General features: G+C 45.5%; 2 protein-coding genes across 2 annotated transcripts; both read left to right on the top strand.

Moving 5' to 3' along the window:
- The first annotated feature begins 7 nt into the window (after window positions 1–7).
- On the top strand, window positions 8–2,330 carry nek12 (NIMA-related kinase 12). The gene is made up of 3 exons (XM_084695677.1): window positions 8–1,333; window positions 1,637–1,846; window positions 1,986–2,330. The coding sequence occupies exons 1-3, from the start codon at window positions 124–126 to the stop codon at window positions 2,150–2,152; spliced, it is 1,587 nt and encodes a 528-aa protein (XP_084551803.1). The 5' UTR covers window positions 8–123; the 3' UTR covers window positions 2,153–2,330.
- Window positions 2,331–15,891: 13,561 nt separating this feature from the next.
- drd1a (dopamine receptor D1a) lies at window positions 15,892–17,022 on the top strand. Its single transcript, XM_084699123.1, has one exon. It carries the CDS (start codon window positions 15,892–15,894, stop codon window positions 17,020–17,022), a length of 1,131 nt encoding a protein of 376 aa, XP_084555249.1.
- The last annotated feature ends 2,177 nt before the right edge of the window (window positions 17,023–19,199 follow it).

Raw genomic sequence — 19,199 nt, forward strand, 5'->3', positions numbered from 1 at the left:
GCACCAAACACAGACAGGTGACGTTATATTATTTAGCACCCAAGGCTTTATCCAGTTTTACACCCGTTCGATTATTTCTTTATAAAATGGTACCTTAAATTTGAAGTTTAAAGTTGATCTGATATGGAAATGTACGAGAGCATTCTTTGTCTGGGCAGAGGGGGATCAGCTGACGTATTTCTAATGAAACATGTAGAATCCAAGTACCTGCATGCAGTGAAGAGAATTAAAACTGATGACTCTCACAAGACAAGGACAAAGGGAGCAATCCTACAGGAAGCTGAAATCATCAGAAGACTGAAGCACCCCCACATTGTAAAGTTCAAAGAGGCTTTTCTGAACTCAAAGGATGACTGTATCTATATAGTTATGGACTACTGCGATGGTGGAACATTGGATGACAAAGTCAAAGAGAGAAGCACGGATAACTATTTCACAGAGAATATTATCATGGGTTGGTTTGTACAAGTCGCCATGGCTGTAGACTACATACACATGGCCAAAATACTACACAGGGACATTAAAACCTCCAACATGCTGCTAACAAAGGGAAATGTGGTGAAGGTGGGGGACTTTGGGATCTCTAAGATAATGACCAACACAGTGGATATGGCTCGTACGTGCGTTGGCACGCCCAGCTACCTGAGCCCGGAGTTGTGTCAGGACGTCCCATACAGCTCCAAGTCAGACATCTGGGCTCTTGGCTGCTTACTGTTCGAGCTCTGCTCTCTCAGTCCGCCTTTTACGGCCTCTAATCTCCTGAGTCTGTTCTACAAGATCATCAAAGGACAGTACAGGCCTGTGCCAGACGTGTTCTCAGACAACGTGTCCTCCCTGATTCAGAGGATGCTGTGCCCTGCTCCAGAGAGCAGACCGAGCGCCGCTTCCATACTGGGCACCGCCTACGTCCAGGAGCATCTCAGAGAGTTCCTCAGAGAGAGGGAGACAGAGTTCCGAATGGGTGCGGATTCCGAATCCATACAGCCCTCAATTGGGAACTGTGGTTCCCCAGGCACAACCTTCAGTGTTGAGGAGAGCGGGAGCAAAGCCTGGGAAGGAGGGCCCGCGGACAGCCCAGCAGCCTGTGCTCCCCTCACGCTGGGCCCTGAGCAGCACAGAGAAGAGCACGAGGAGGAAGGGACTGGCATCCCAGTGGAGCCCTGCTTCCGCAAGGCTGAAGTCACGGAGGACGACGGCAGCGAAGGGGGGAGATCTGACTACTCGTCGGACTTTGATGAGGACCAGAGCGTGTCGTCTGTAGAGGGGGACGGGGATCAGGGCCAGGGCATCCCCGGAAACTCTCCCAAGGAAGACCTCTCTATGGAATCTGATGGTAAAAAGAGGAAAACTATTGAGACGGTTCTCTGATTGGGATCTAGGCTTTCAAGTACTGGATAACCAGCTCTGCTCCTGGGGGTTAACCTAGGCCCTGTCCATTGTTCCACCTGCAGACACATACCTGATTCAGTCAGCTGGAGTCTAATGAGGACTGATGAGCTGATGTGTCAGAGCTGATCTGAAACATGAACTTGCACAAGCTGTTCTGGTGCATTGTAATCGTCATAAACTGGGTCCTTCTGATATATCGTTGTCTCACTAATACTCACATTGTCAAATTGTGGGGATCTGTTTTCAGTTAGTCCTGACGGAGCTGGGCAGGGGGAGTATCCTGATGACTTTGAAGAGGAGGAAGAGGAAGATGCGATGGGTGTTGTTCACAGTGCCCGTGCTGTCTTGGCGCTGACGGCGGATGGATGTGGGGATGTTTTGGAGGAGGAGTGTCACCTGAGAGATGCTGGGGGATGGCCCGTCACTCTGAAGACACTTAGGGAGAAGTGCATCATGGGTAAGCACATCATTCATATACCTGGAAGAAATTAATAGATGTTCTAGAAATGCACTCATGTTGTCAGGGGGTTTATAATGGCAAGATTTCAAAGCAACAACAGAAAATATGTTTTTATTGATGTATGTTTGTATTTCAGATGACGTCGGCCTGTCACTCTATGAGGAGATCAGAGAACACTTTGAGAATGGCTTGAGTCCCCAAGACCTGAAACCACAGTTTGAGCACACACTCAGACTAGACACACTGGAGACTTGCCATCTCATATTCACTATAGACCAAGAGGCAGAGCAGAACAGGAAGTAACCCACTGAGAGCAAATAGAAGAAACTAAGCAGGACACAGGATGACCTCACCTCATCCTAAAATGACATTTAAAGTGTTTCTTGACATTAGAATGGCAGGGCTATTTTTATTGGCTGTACAACCCTAAGTCATGATCATGTATCTGACCCCAAATGAATTAATAACAGAGATGTTATAAGTTGTTATGGAATTTTTAAGAGAATTAATCGTTAAACTGAGTTGGGTAAATTACAAAGTCAAGTTTATTGAACAGCACAACCAATATACCAACGTAACCATCATCGACACACAAACATGAGACAATAACACAATACCACAGTCATTTGACATAAAATCTAAAATTGTTTTACCATACACATGAGAGGGATGTTTTGACATTGGTGGATGTCCCTTTCTTTAAATCAATTTATATTAAACACACTGTTAAGTCAGTCAAAATAAGGCTGCTTTAAGCAATTAAGAAACTTAGTTCCTGTTTCTCTGCAAAATGGCACCAGTGTTACAGTGTGAGGTGGGGTAGGACCCAAACACAGGAGAGTAGCCAGGCATTGCTTCAAACAAAGGGTATATTTCTCCATGAACAGACAGGGAACTCACACTAACAAAGGTAAGGACAAGACAAAGACTGGAGACAAAACAGGAACCTAAATACACAGAACCAAACAAGACACAGTTGGACACGATAACACAAGCGAAAACTGAAACCACTCAACAAGACAAGGGAAGACAACGACAGACACAGGGAAACACTAGGGCAGGGCGAAACCAAAATCAGGGGGGCATGGCTGTGGCCGTGACAACTAGCCTTATTACTTATTCTTTATCTTCTACTTTCTCCTTTAGTCTTTCGATGCACAGGCCATGAAGATGACTGTATCCACAATATCATGTACATCATTCTGCGCATTATTGTAAAGATATTTTCTAAATTCTAAATTTAAACAGGCCAACGGGTTGATTTTAATACCAAGTATGTGTAATACATTAGGTGACAAACTGTTTTGGATTTACAGGAAGTTGTAGGTGGCCCTTTTTAATTAGATAGTAGGTTAGGGTTAGGTTAGGTTAGGTTAGGTTAGGTTAGAGTTAGAGTTAGGGTTAGGTTAGGTTAGGTTAGAGTTAGGGTTAGGGTTAGGTTAGGTTAGAGTTAGGGTTAGGTTAGGTTAGGTTAGAGTTAGGGTTAGGTTAGAGTTAGGTTAGGGTTAGAGTTAGGTTAGGTTAGGTTAGGGTTAGGTTAGGTTAGGTTAGGTTAGGGTTAGGTTAGGGTTAGGTTAGGGTTAGGGTTAGGGTTAGGTTTATACGGGTTCTTAGTAGTTTTTGACCTAATTGTAAGCCATGTACATAAATCCTTTCCTTAATTAGTATCTGTTGCATGCATGAGACATTTCTCATCACGATGTCTGAAAAAAATCGGTATCAGCGGAAAAGTCGAACAGGTTTATCTTCACGCAATCTCATGGAAGTATGTGTCTCACTTATGCACATGACCACACATACACACACGCACACAAACTCATACATTCCCTTGCATGCATGAAAGAGAAGACACACACAGTGAAAAACCATCCCTCGCATGCATTCCTGCACACAGACATGCACACACACTCATACACACACTCAGCATTTTCTACTACGCAACGTGAATAAGAGGCAACAGTTCCATAAGTTACTGTAGTCACTTAGGTACCTCCATTGCAGGTCAGTGTGGTGATGAATACAAATTTCCCTGGTGACTTGTAGGGAAATTGTCAAAGTGTCAAAGATGAACAGGAGTCACACAATCCAGTCTTTCAAAATTATCAGGTTTGCTATTGGCAAAAGCATTGGATGAAACGTCCTTATATAAGTAAAGCTGGCCATAAAAGCACTAACATTTATTGCTCATAATATTGTTTATAATTTTATCTCCGCAAAGACCTTCTGTAGCATGAAACGTTACTTTTGGACTATACACATCAACTACACGTTGCTGTTTAATCAAAAAAGCAAAATCCCCTCTTTGAATGATGAGAATGTCTTTATTTTTTCCCCAGCATCCCTGATGCTACACCTGCTTACTCATCTGTGTCCCTTGGCACCTGATGGCGTCAAGACAAAGTTAACACCGTCCTCTGCGTTGTGACATGTTGCAGGGAACTCATGGGCCTTAACAACTTTCCAACCTCATTTCTTAATGAGTCATCTACCATTCATGATCTGTGTGAGCTGTTTCAGGTCGGGTCTTAGGTATTAGCACATTTGAAAAACCACCAGTATTAGTTCAAATTCAAGTCTTTTATTGTCAGATGCACAGAACAACACAAGGTCAGACTGGGCACTGACATTCTTGGGACAAGACAACACAAAGCAACCTGGCATAACATAACATATAAGTATTCAATTTAACATAGATAGAATATAATAAACCTCCTAAATATACAAAATAATACAATATACAGTACAGTATACTAAACCTCTAATACACATTTTGTAGGGGTGGGAGCTTCCTGCCGAAAATGATCTCAGCAGATCTGACCACAATACATAGGGCCTTGCGGTCCCTGTCTGTGCAGCTCCCATACCACACTGTGATGCAGCCAGTCAGTCTGCTCTCTATAGTGCATCATGTAGAAGTTAGTGATGATGACTGGGTCCATGCCAAACTTCTTCAGTCTCCTCAAGAAGAAGAGGCGTTTCCGAGCCGCTTTGACCACCTTGTCGGTGCGAGCAGACCAGGTGAGTTCATTGCTGATGTTCACAACGAGGAATCAGAGGCAGCTGACCTTTTCCACTTCGGATCCATTGATGTGTTTGGGGTGCATGCTCCTCATTCTGCCACCTCCTATAGTCCACAATCATCTCCTTCGTCAAAGTGCTGTACAATTAGCCAGGCAACACAAGGCACTTGCTGCACTTCTAGGATCATCGGCCAGTGAGATAAGACTGGCTGAGGATAGGCCTTTGATTTAAAAACATCAATAGAGAGAGGACGTAATATGGAGCGGAAGACTATTCCAAAGCTGCAGCTGAAAAGGCACGATTTTTCTCACACAAGACACAACAGCAATAAGCATGGCAACATAGCAATAAAGATTGCTCAGACAGGCAATATTAGGATTTAGTTCACATTGATGTATTAAATTAGACACCCACCTACAAGCATACTGTCTGAAGGTCAAGTGTTTATTCAAATATCTGATAGCAATCAACCAGTCTCATGATGTCAGCCTCACTGAGTTTCACCTGGCAATTAAAATAAATGCTGGTGATAACAGAACATTGCATCCGCAAGACCCCCACATCTGCCTTTTAAAATCTAATTTCAAGAAAATATGGATACAGTTTGTGACCAAATAATTATTATTATTTTGGATTATTTTCAGATTGAGCATATGTAGATCCTTTTTCTTGATGTTTAACACTTTGTTGTTGTGTGTATGAAAGTTATTGTGGTATCACTACATGTTGAATATGGTGTAGAATGTAAAAAAAATATCAAGAACTATCTTTTTAGTTTCAGGGTACAATGCCTGACCAAGTGACCAAAGTCCTAAAACGGTTGAAACCCCAATGACTCAGAGAAACTCTGCGGGCATTTTCATCTTACGATAGCCTTTTGAGTTGAAATGACGCCACCGACACCAGATTGAGCATATGTAGATCCTTTTTCTTGATGTTTAACACTTTGTTGTTGTGTGTATGAAAGTTATTGTGGTATCACTACATGTTGAATATGGTGTAGAATGTAAAAAAAATATCAAGAACTATCTTTTTAGTTTCAGGGTACAATGCCAACTTCCATCATGTCTACAGGTATCTTTCCTTGCTCTCTGTGAAAAGGACACGCTCATTATTTCTACACGTGTTTTGTTTGCTCAAATGTAATTCCTTAGTGTGATGAAAACTATAGAAATAAATCTTCTAGACACATTTTACTGGGGGGGGGGGGGGGGGGCAAGTGTTTAATCCGAGGGGCACATTATGAAACAGAAACAAATTGTATTTAAACATTAAATACTTTTGCTTTACACTAAAATAATCAGAATCAGAAAGGGATTTATTCGCCATGAAAGTTTGCACAGACTGGAAGGAATTTGCTTTGGCAAGAAGTGCAAAATGCAAATTGTTTCAAAACATGAAGTCATTAACGTCAGTGTGAACTCTTGGCCTTGTTGAGGAGGACAACAGCGGAAGGGAAGAAACTGTTTTTGTGGCGTGAGGTTTTGGTCCTGATGGACCGCAGCCTTATGCTGGAGGGGAGTGACTAAAACAATGAGTGTCCAGGGTGGAAGGAGTCGGCCACTATCTTCTTCGCTCGCCTTAGGGTCTTTGCGGTGTGCAGGTGCTCGAGGGAAGGCAGATTGCAGCCAATCACCTTCTGATGATACGCTGCAGCCTGCTCTTGTCCTTGGCAGTGGCAGCAGCGTACCAGATGGTGATGGAGGAGGTGAGGATGGACTCAATGATGGCTGTGTAGAAGTGCACCATCAATGTCTTTGGCAGGTTGAATTTCTTTAGCTGCCTCAGGAAGTACATCCTCTGTTGTGCTTTCTTGGTGAGGGAGCTGATGTTCAGTTCCCACTTGAGGTCCTGGGAGAGGATAGTGCCCAGGAAGCGGAAGGACTCCACAGTGTTGACTGGGGAGTCACACAGGTTGATGGGGGTGAGTGGGGCTGTGTTCTTCCTGAAGTCCACAACCATCTCCACTGTCTTGAGAGCATTGAGCTCTAGGTTGTTCTGGCTGCACCAGGTCACCAGGTTGTCCGCTTCCCACCTATAATCAGACTCGTCTCCACCAGAGATGAGCCCAATGAGGGTGGTGTCGTCCGCAAACTTCAGGAGTTTGACAGACGGATGATTGGAGTTGAAGCTGTTGGTGTACAGGGAGAAGAGCAGAGGAGAAAGGACGCAGCCCTGAAGAGATCCGGTGTTGATGGACTGGGAGTCAGAGACTTGTGTTCCCAGCTTAACGCACTGCTCGCTGTCAGACAGGAAGTCTGTGATCAACCTGCAGGTGGAATCAGGCACGTTCAGCTGGGAGAGCTTGTCCTGAAGCAGGGCGGGGATGATTGGTATTGAAGGCAGAGCTGAAATCCACAAACAGGATCCTGGCGTAGGATGCTGGGGAGTCCAGGTGCTGTAGCGTGAAGTGGAGGGCCATGTTAACTGCATTGTCCACAGACCTGTTGGCTCTGTAGGTAAACTGTAGGGGGTCAAGTAGAGGGTCTGTGATGGATTTAAGGTGTGCCAGCACCAGGCGCTCAAAAGACTTCATTACCACAGAGGTCAGGGCAACAGATCTGTAGTCAGTAAGTCCTGTTGGCCTTGGCTTTTTGGGCACAGGGATGATGGTGGAGGACTTGAGACAAGCTGGCACATGGCATGTCTCCAGGGAGGTGTTAAAGATGTAGGTAAACACCGGACACAGCTGGTCAGCACAGTTTCTTTCAAATAAACAAATAAATAAACAAATAAACAGTTATTGAGGGGGGCTGGAGAGACAGAGTCTGGCCCAGCTGCTTTGCGGGGGTTCTGTCTCTTGAACAGTTTGTTCACTTCTCTCTCCTGAATGGATAGAGTCGTCACTGTAGAGGGGGGGAGGGTGGAAGCCTCACGAGTGGAAAAGGGTTGTTCAGGACTGTCCAATTGTCTTTCAAATCTACAGTAGAACTCATTCAGGTCGTTGGCCAGGCCGGAGTCGTTAATGGAGTGGGGGGCTCTGGGCTTGAAGTTGGTCATCTGCTTGAGCCCTCTCCAGACAGAAGCAGAGTCGTTTGCAGTGAATTGATGTTCTCTCCAAGTACAGTCATTTAGCCTCTATCACCGCCTTGCTAAAGCTGTTATTCGACTCCTTGAATCTGTCCCTGTCCCCACTCCTAAACGCGGCCTCTTTGTCCAGCCTCAGCCTTCTGAGTTTAGCTGTAAACCAGGGTTTGTCGTTGTTGAAGCTCACCCTGGTGCGTGCTGGTATACAGCAGTCCTCACAGAAGCTGATGTATGATGTCAATCATTGTTAGAAACGGCTCTGGCTCTCCCTCTTCCAGCTCCTCACCTCTCTCAACACCTTGATATGTTTCTCTAACTTTTTGTGTTTACTGGGGCAAAAAAGGCTGCAATGTCCCTTCCTCGGTTCATGATGACTAGAAGAAGAACAACTTTTTTTTTCTTTTTGAGTCAGCCCAGTTGGGCCACAGGGGGGGCCAGGGACATTTTTACGGGGACACTGGCCCCTATAGGCCCCCATTTAGAACCGCCCCTGCCCATATACAATAATAATTTCCAACAATGTTTGACATCATGGTTTCACACTTCCCCAGTGCAACTTCCTTTTGCAGAAGCGTTATAAGCAGATGTCTTGATTACAATCACAAGAGAGTGAGAGATGCAGACTCAGAGAGACACAGAAAAAAGAACACAGCAAATGAAGAAAATGACCATGTTCATTGCTGTCCTTGTCGTCCTGTTGCCACTTTGCAGTGGAGCCCCTTGGACCTCCCCAACACGTGTTGAGATCTTGCATGATTTATACAAGCTCAATGGAACTTCCTTCAGATGGGTAAGTAATCACTTTCTCCAAGTTAACAAATGTATTCCCAGTTGACACAGAGCATGTAGAGAACAAGTGATTCTTCCTGCCGAACTGGGAGAACAGAGTCAAACCAAGCTAAAATTATGCAATGTAACTGGAGCCCCTTGTCTCGTTAGTGTTGTCATACAGCCCTTTCAGGGTCCTGGAGGGCTAGCAATAGGCAGCCCCATTCTCAAAGAAAAGCATGGAAAAGCATGGCTCAGCATGTTCTATGGGTCAACATCAATAAGTTATTTCTCAGCCATTACAGCGAATATATATGTGCTTCCAAAAACATGCAGTTTGTCATTTGTCAGAGAGTGATGCTGTACAAACTGTTCTTAATTCTCCCCTGCACAGGCCAATGAGTCATTGGCCATCATGGCACCCCACAATCACAGGAATGCTGTAAGTAATATTGCATTCTATTACCATTCCATCCAAGGATATGGGTTTCTCAATGTGATCGGACAGGGACAAGGTGTGTGGACTGGTCAAGTCTAACTGTGTGTCATTGTAGTGTTTCTGTCAGACGACATTTAAAGAGAAGCTTTCAGAGTTTGTGAAGAACTTGAAACCCGTGTCTGAAGGAAATCAGAAAACACTGGACAGCCTATGGAAAATCCTGAAAAGGCTACAGAAAAACATAAGCTATTTGCCACAGGTCAGTAATACAGACTAAACATGTTTCCTGAAAAGCATTGACTGTGCATCTCATGACTCTGTACCTACATGTGGTCTTAATTCCACTGACTTATGAATTTCTTTTTTGACCTTGGGGAGTTGAGGTTGAGTTGAAAATGTTGTTTACTTTTCAGGACGAACATCCAAACAATTGCACGCAATTCAGACAATACCAGAACATAAACACGTGTTCCAAATATTACAGGTTGTTCATCAAGGAGTTGAATGCTAAAGATTGCTAAGATTTTACGAAACGTCTTGTCAAACAACTAATGTATTCATTGAACATTCTGATGCCTATTTATTCAATGCAATGTCAGCTAGCACATTGCATGTGCAACATAATGTGTTTTACTATGACAAGGACAGTTTCTATGATGAAATCTCTATAATATTTGTTGTTCATCTATTTATTATTGATTTATTATTTCCTGCATTCAATTTATTTAAATTATGAATTAGTTAAAGTAAATGTTAACAGAATTAAGCTCATTTTGTATTCAACATGTTTTCAAATAAAGTCAATTTTTATTATATCATTGTATTTGTACAAGGGGAAACAAGGACAAAATGTTTTTCATTGTAGCGTATGCATTTCCCTTAAACTACAGACGTTTTTCTAGAGGCAAGATATTAATCTCAGAATGACTAGTCTGATAAGATTGAAGACAGGACAGCTTCATGCAGAGTAGATTTGCCAGACAACCATTTATACACTATCTGGACCAACATGTTGGGACACCTCACCATCACACCTCTATGAGTTACTTGTACGTCTCATTCCGAAACTACAGGTAAGAGTTTCTTCCCAAGATCAAGTTGCTGTTATTTCTGACCAGGGTGTTGAAGACAGTCAAAAGTACAAGTATCTGGGGACAATAAACTCTAAGCTAACCTGTGATGTTGTTTGTGCATAGGATCATCAGTAGACACTCTTGTCAGAAGCTCTAAAATTCTAATGTCGACTCTACTTTTATGTGACTGTGTTCTTCTTTATGTAACCTACACCCCACTGGCTCTTCACTAAGAGCCAGCGGTAGCTAGAATGGTATTTCCCACGATGGTTTGTTCAATTAAATGAATGGCAGAGGAGGCGGCGTACAAAATAATGCACTTTATTCACAGTACGGTAAAGTGTTCACACAAACTACTAATACAACAAGCGGCCCCAAGGCTGCAATTTCGTTATAATGCCAGTTACAAAATGTCAAATCAAACTTTCATCACTAAATCAACCCAAAAGAGGGCACTCTCACTGCAAAGAAATAAAGACAGAGTGTTGGCCTACTCGTGCCCGTCTTGGGTCTCACTGGGTCTTCTCCCATCTGCATCATTTCTTGGGGTGGGTCTGACTCCACCTCTGGAGAGGAGCTACCTCTGCCAACTACTGTCGTCATTGGGGTTGCCTGGTCACCTTGGGTCACCTTGGGCAGTAGCTGGGCAGTTGTTGTCCAGTCACTGTCCCATCGTGTCCAGCTTCGCAGCATGGCCTTGCATCTGGCAGATTAGGTAGAGCTTGACACCACACCTCATCTTCGTCCTCTTCATTGGTTTTTGGTCGGTCATCATTTTCTGCTGTACCACATAACACCTCCACAAGAACATCCACCGGTGATTTATCCTGGCCTGGCAGAGCTTGCAACATTGAGCGGTGGACGTTCGTGTATGGGCCCAACCCAATTTCAGGTGTAATGTGGTACACAAGACCCTTGTCGTCACGGCATTTCACCACTCGGTATACTCTTGGATCCCAAGGATCGTGGATTTTGGGCCGGCCGAGTGGATGGCCTTTACGATACACCCTGGAGTTCACTAGGAGGAGGGGTGGGGGCTGACTAAAGTTATTTGGTGGCCAACAGATGGCCTGCATAGGTGCGGGCAGTAGGAACCACTCCCTGGGCTAGAGTGCACCCCTCGCATTCTTTGCACCACTGCTCAATGTCCAGACGCATATTGGGCCAGAAACACCTCTGACGGACTAGTTTGGTGGTCCTTTCCACCCCTTGGTGGCCATGATTGTCATGCAATCTTGTTATTACCTCCTTGTGCAGCACTTTGGGTAGCAGTAGCTGTAGTTTGAGGTCCTGCTTTGAGGGTCGTTGAATCTCACGATTCAAGATGCCATCTTGCTCTCGGATTCTGCGCCACTGACAAACAAGCTCCAGTACCCTCTCGGCTTCCTGTGTTCTCTCCTGTCTATTTGGCGTCTGGGCCCTCCTCCAGTACACCAAAAAGGCACCAATCACTGAGTCTTTTTCATGGAGTGCTCGTAGGTCTGCTGGCAAGCGGATGGGAGTTGCATCGATAGTGGCATATACTACTGCCTTCCCAATGCACCCAGAGCCAGATGCGCTCCAAGCTTTGGCATTCGGATAAAGCTTGTTTCCATCCATTCTCGAAGGCCTGTACTGGCGAGCAGTGGAAGAGATCCTGCCCATGTTCCTTGAACTGTTCTTGGTAGCAGGAGCTAATAGCGTTCATTCCCAGCATGCCTGGCACAGACATCTTCTGTTGCCGCGTGGTGGGGTCCAGTGCATGTCTAACCACCAACACTCCTATCTTTGGGAGAGCTTTGCCCAGCACCTCCAATTCAAGCTCAAGGTAACCCATGCAGGGGCTGGCTATCCCATTAGCTGCTTTCAGCTGTAGCCAATCACATGGCTGCATCGCTTCAGTGATCTGAGGTTGTACATACTGCCGAAAAAAACTGTCACCGTTGTTACCATGGAGCCGGTGTCAAGGAGGCAGCGTGTAAGTACACCCCCAAGATGAATGTCAATAATTGGACAACTTCCGATAAGACGGGTATCGGTAGATGAAGTATTCTTCTGTTTTGAGCCCAACAATCCCCCTCCTGGTGTGAAGCTCCCAACACCGGAGGGCGCTAGTTTTCCCCCTGGAATGAAAACCCTGCACACTCTAGCTATATGGCCAGCTTGGTTACACCGTAAGCATATGGGCCTCCCATCTGCCAAGAATTTGTAGGACCTAGGCTGAGATTCTGCCGGTCTGTGAGTGGAATTGGTAAGACTGCTTGACTGTCTTAGTTGAGTTAAAATTGCATCTAGCTGGGACTGCTGTTTGCAAAGGCACTCCTTCAGCTCTGTAAACTCAGGAGGGACTGGCTGTAACTGCATTGATGTCTGCCTCATAGGAATTGCAAGAATATGCATGGGCTCGGACGGTGGTTTGTGTGCGACTATTAAACCAATCAAGCGCTTCATTGCGTATATCCCTAAAAATTGAATGCTGGTTAGCTGAGATTTTATCCAGCAAGTCACCCTGAAGTTTATCATTATAAAGACCTTCGACAAACTGGTCATGGAGGATGCGATCCGAATTCTATAATCATCATCCCTCTCCTTAATCTGTTCCATTAAAACATGGGAATATTCCCTCACAGATTCACTTTCAAACTGCCGGCAGTGATAAAACTGGCGGTGTAAAGCATTGAGATTTGGAGCAACTTAAGTTATTTTTCAAGATGGTAAAAATTCTCTGTGGGTCACTGCGATCAGCTGCTGGACTAAACTTAATCTCCCTCTAAGCCTCTCCATCCAAGAAATCATACAGAAACAAAGCCTGCTCAAGTGTAGGCATAGGACAGACCGCCAATGACCGCTTTGCTTCCTCAATCCAGTCTTCTACAGACATATTGTCAACAGAGATTTTACCCGAAAACCTTGAACATTTTCTTTCTTGTGGTACACATAACAGACGCTCAACAGGGGTTGGCCTCGTAGGATTGTTGAGAGGTTCCTGGTCAGAGTCTGATATATTTGAAGGACCTGACTGTACTTTGAGTCGCTGGTTATCAGCTTGAAGCTGTTTAACCAGCTGTCAAAGCCCTATAGGGGTTATCAAACTCTGTGGATGCGGGGTAATGACCATTCATTTAAATCGGCTGTGCTGGAGCAGGGAAACATCTAAACCATGCAGGACAGCAGCCCTCGACAACCAGGATTGGACACCCCTGATGTACACCATCCTTTAGGTGTCCTTTAGTCCCAGTGTTGAGGAGGCTAAAGAAAAAGTAATTGAAAAAGTAATTGAAGATTTCCTTTCACAATGACGGTGGTAAGGGTGCGTGTATACTTTATGTTCCTCGGATTGCCTTTCACTACACCAGGCACTGGCGTGAAAGGACAACAAAGAATAGATGGCACATGAGGGAAAACTACAGGAACAGCTTAGCCATCACGCAGAGATGAGAAATTAATTCCAGATTACTTTGAGAAGCACATCGCTCCTCTGTCACAATGTGTGGGCACTCACACAGGAAAAGGCATGCACACACTCACACTTCACTCTGACAGGCAGAAGACTAACACCACATGATAAGACAAGACACCATTTATAAATTGAAGAGTGAAATAATCCTGAGACGTCAGAATAAGATTAGAACCATGCAGGGTCATTCCCTGGACAGGCCCTACAAATCACAACCACTATGCAGCATTTAACAAACCTTACTGCCCCAGTGAGTTTGAAGTTGATCTAAATCAATCAAACGCAAAGTAGAGTTATTTGTAAGAGTGAACCAAACGTTGGAGAGGACTTTTTTTTATCCAGGAACTCGCTGTGCTTGCTTGACACTCATCGAGCAACGCTGCACGAGAGATGTCAGCTCCCGCCGAGGAAAAACAATTCCAGGTTGACACATACCCTCCGAATTCTGTGGTTTTAGACTTTTTGTAATTAGAGACAAAATATTTTTGATGTGCTCGCTGTAATGAAAAGAGGCAAGGTGACATTGGCATGCTATCCTGACAAGGATGAAGAAAAAAACTACCCGGCACCGATGCCTTTTATTGTAGATATATTGGCGGCCCATAATCCATTCATATGACTGATCGATGGGCACGTGCTCATATACTCAGGTCATCCCTTATGGATGGGGGGATGTTTTTTTTGTCACTACTCCAGTTTCGCTCTTTCAGTTGCCGAGGCTGTTCTTTCTCTCCGTTAGGTGGCCCCAGCGACCCGCTGACCATTGCAAACAAATAGATTTAACGAGAGACCCAGTCCCTGATTTTCTCACTTTCCGTTGTGAATTAAATACAGGTAGGCTTATTTATTCATGTGTTCATTGCTAGCCTGTCCTTTCATGCATTCCTAAAAAGAGCCCAATACTAATTGATCTAGCAACAGTGATTGTGGTATGCTGTGGTAGGATGAGTGGTAGTAGGCTTTGCGTTTGTAAATTAAGTATTTTAGATTTACCTAATATTATTATATTTAGCGTCTGGATGAGTTATGGCGCAAATGAACCGGTACTAGCTTTGCCCTACTATGCCGGTGAGTGCGCAGCAGGGACGAACGCGACACCCGTCACATGGTATCACCCTCACTTCGCTTTCTTTTGAATGGGTCAACGTCAGGAGTCGGGTGTGAAACGGGGTCGCCGTTGGTGTAGTCTAGGCTACGGTAGACGGTCGCTTGGTGTTCGAGGGGACAGACGCACTTGGCGAGTATAACGCGTTAGGTAAGCGTTACGCAAAACGTCTAATCGGGCACATCAAGATAAAGCCTCATACTGTACTGCTAGAATATGATGATAATTTCGCAGTGTAGCCTGATGGGAAAAACTAGGGCTTACTTTCGTAGTCGTGGTCCCAAAGAGTAAATTATGTCTCTTGGCTTGTGCCACGAACTTATAACGGATATTATTTTTCTCCATTGTATTTTTGAAGACGGACTTCAAACGCCATATCCTAATTGACAGTATCACGTGAGTAACTATAAATCACATATTTCCTAACATACGGAAGTCTATATTAGCCTACTGAATGTGTGCAGATATTTTAAAAACAGAATGGAGTAGACGATGAGTGTCTCGTACATGATGATGCGTTTTTGGTTTAACTGTAAGCTACAATTGGCAAATAATTTTTAAGGTTGGCTTAGAGAAAAAATCTCAATAGGTCCTTGTTGAAAGAGGCAAAGCACACAAGACAGGCACAACTTGTTTAATCATAGAATAAAATGTGGCACGAAAAGAGATCCATCACAAATGTGTAAACAACGAAAGCTCCCCAAATGGTGTACTGAGACGGAATCTTTCTCTTCCCCAGTACCACTGGTGTAAGGAGATGAGCTTGGAGAGACTGGACAGCTAGTTATGGGATATTTCGTACCCTGGGATATGTTGCTTCCTCCACTTAGGTTGGAATAGGACATTTTACATCCACTCTTTCCCTTCAGGGAACATGCACCACCGTCACGTAACCCTGCCCTACAAAACACAGGATGTCAAAACTGGAAAATGGAATCAAAGAAGATGTCTCTCCCAGAGAGAGGTTGCCTTGAACACCGTGCGTTTCATGATTCATCCGGAGCTGCATGCACACACAAGTCAGGAGAATGGTCTTCCAGCCTGATGAGGATGCAGTTATTTGATGCTTTGGTTCTGATGCAGCCTCCCTCCAAGCAATGAGGTGATTGAGCACGTCCACTATCCACTCACAACCCCCCCCCCCCTCACCCCCCCACCCCCCTCCCCCGAGCCATGGATCTGATGAACTTCACCATGGTCATCGACAGTGGATTATTGGACGACGCCTCCTCCGGCCGCGTCCTCACTGGCTGTTTCCTCTCTCTGCTCATCCTCACCACGCTGCTGGGCAACACCTTGGTTTGCGTCGCCGTCACCAAGTTCCGCCACCTGCGCTCCAAGGTCACCAACTTCTTTGTGATCTCGCTGGCTGTCTCGGACCTGCTGGTGGCCATCTTGGTGATGCCGTGGAAGGCGGTGACTGAGATCATAGGCTTCTGGCCGTTTGGCTCTTTCTGCGACACCTGGGTGGCGTTCGACATCATGTGCTCCACGGCCTCCATCTTGAACCTGTGTGTCATCAGCGTGGACCGCTACTGGGCCATCTCCAGCCCGTTCCGCTACGAGAGGAAGATGACTCCTCGAGTGGCGTTTGTGATGATCAGTGTAGCCTGGACGCTGTCCGTCCTCATCTCCTTCATCCCCGTCCAGCTCAACTGGCACAAGGCCCAGACTAAAGCCTCCACCCTGGACCCTGCTGGCTCTGTGGGCCCCCTGGGGCCCAACGGCACAGCTGGGGCCCTGGGGCCCGAGAACTGTGACTCCAGCCTCAACCGGACCTACGCCATCTCCACCTCCCTCATCAGCTTCTACATCCCCGTGGGCATCATGGTGGCCACCTACACCCAGATCTACCGCATCGCCCACCGGCAGATCCGTCGAATCTCGGCCCTGGAGCGCGCAGCCGAGAACGCCAAGAACCGCCACAACAGCATGGGCGGAGACTCCAGCATCGGCGAGTCGGAGAGCTCCTTCAAGATGACGTTCAAGCGCGAGACCAAGGTCCTGAAGACGCTGTCGGTCATCATGGGAGTGTTCGTGTGCTGCTGGCTGCCCTTCTTCATCCTCAACTGCATGGTGCCCTTCTGCGAGCCGTCGCCCTCCGGCCACGGGGGGTCCTTCCCCTGCATCAGCCCCACCACCTTCAACGTGTTCGTGTGGTGCGGCTGGGCCAACTCCTCACTCAACCCCATCATCTATGCCTTCAACGCCGACTTCAGAAAGGCCTTCTCCATCCTCCTCGGCTGCCACAGGCTGTGTCCGGGAGTGCACAGCCTTGAGACGGCTAGTCTGAACAAGAACTGACTCGGCGCTTCCCAGGCGGGCTTAAGCCTCGGCACACAAGGTTGTATTATTGTCGGCGGCGTCCCCCCCCCCCTCCCCTGGGGGGCCCCCTGGTGGAACTTGATCACGCTGTATTTTGTCAATGTGGTCAGTGGGGGTTGGGGGAAGGGTACTTCCAAGAGCAGTGGCATCCCCATGCCTGCACTGTGCCCTTGCCACTGCCAATGATGTTGTGGGAAAGAGGCGAGACGAGCTGTTCTCAGCTGGGATGAGACGCTGTGCAGGGAAGAGCGATATGAGATTAAGGCTGCTGTGAGTAGAATTGCGGGGAGCAGTGCTGATATCCCTCTGGGAAATGATAATCCAGAGGCTGGGCAGCATACTCCTAGACTGTAGGACACTGCTCCCTTCAGCTCAGAAGCCAAACACGCACGCAGTCATACACACATATACATACACACCCACCCACACACACACACACTCACAACCACAGGGTGTTGTAGTGTAGTTACAACAAACTCTATATCTCAAATGTCATTACAGGGTCAAGTGAAACCAAATCACAGTTATATGCTGTACAGTTGAACATGTAAATGAATCCACAAGTGACCTAAAACCTGCTGTATCAAAGCTAGAATGATTGCAGACTGTCCGATGGAGATTTCATTTTAGATCTAGCATTGCATTGTGGGTCCACAGAATGTTGAAAAAGAGGCCACTTCACTCTTGCAGAGGATGTTGAAAATAGATTCTGTGTTTTTTCTCACAAACTTCAATCTGGAGTGCGTTTTGCCATTGATTTTGTTTGCTATCTTCTCGTCCATGGCTAAATGGGAACATATTGCTGGAGCTATAATAACAGCAGTACCTCATGAATTGCTTACTGGAATTTAATTCATTTCATTTAGATGGCTAGTCCAAATAAGATGTTTGGGGGGGAATGACCGTCTGTTTGTACAGTGTTGTCCTGTTGCCGGTCTGACACAAGACCAGATGGTCAAACTATAAAGACATTCATCCGAGACGTGTAAAGCTGCTTTAAAAAACTGATGTACACAATATCATTCACATCCTCCAGAGTTTATGACTATGAAAATAAATTGCTGTGAGCTGGAAAAAAACAGAAATATGTGTTAGAATTATCATATGTTTGGCACTCATTTTCTTTTTATCTCGTCTCTGGCAAAAGCCAAACAAATTCTGTATTCATATAGAACGGAAAAAACAACTCCCAGTAATATTTAGACTTTGATTGTTCGCCCTCAGTGATGACTACAGTGTTCGTAGTGTTCCCCTACCTCAACATTTAATGATTGCGTCTTGTTTCATAAACAGCTTTAAGGTCAAATGTCCCAGTGGAACTTGCTTAAGGGAATGTCGTGGTATGTAGCCAACCATCAAACGTAATGTGCAATATCCATTCTCACTTTTATACGCGGACAAGGTGATCTGAAAACCTTGAGCACGCAGTGGCTGTACAGTTACAGTGGAAATGTTGGAAATACAGTATAGTCAAGTGTCTGCCTCACAGTCAAAATGTATCTGTACGCGCCTGAATAAAATCATTTTTTGTTGATTTTCATGACGTTGTCTTTCGGGTATGTTTGTCCTTAGCCATACAGCGTAGAGACTTCTTTTCCAATAAACTCAGACAGTTAAATCTCACTGAATCTCATTTAATTCCACAGGACATATTAAACTCCCCCCTTTAAGGGAGCCTTGTACTCAAAGCTTTCTTCCGCCACAGCTGTGTGCACTAGAATTTGGGGTGTGGTACGGTGGGGGTGGGGTCTGTGTGCATGTGTGTTATCAGGACAGTGTGTTTGTGCCTTGAAGTTTCATCCGTTTTGGAGCTCAGTATTCTGTGAGGCTACGCTGTCGTTAACACAGCTAATAAGCTGGACCCAAAGACAGTCCAACACAGATGGAAGCATTTGTCTATCCCTGCTGCCGTCTGGAAGTCCAGACGATTAAGACGATACGTGAGTTCAGGTCGTGTCATAGCGAAGGATCTTCCCCAAAGCTCTGAGATTTTCGTGGATGATCCTTGGGTTCATTAGTTGCTTGTATCAAACATGTTGTCCCAGACGCAGAGGAGGGAGGAAACCCCGGATCCCAGTTCTGTCCTTGTGTTGCTAATACGAGAAGAGACAGGACACAATTAGGTAATAATCATCTTGCTCACACTGATGATTGCT

The sequence above is a fragment of the Hypomesus nipponensis genome, chromosome 1, assembly GCF_054491055.1.
Source record: "Hypomesus nipponensis isolate SF chromosome 1, ASM5449105v1, whole genome shotgun sequence".
Taxonomy (NCBI): Eukaryota; Metazoa; Chordata; class Actinopteri; order Osmeriformes; family Osmeridae; genus Hypomesus; species Hypomesus nipponensis.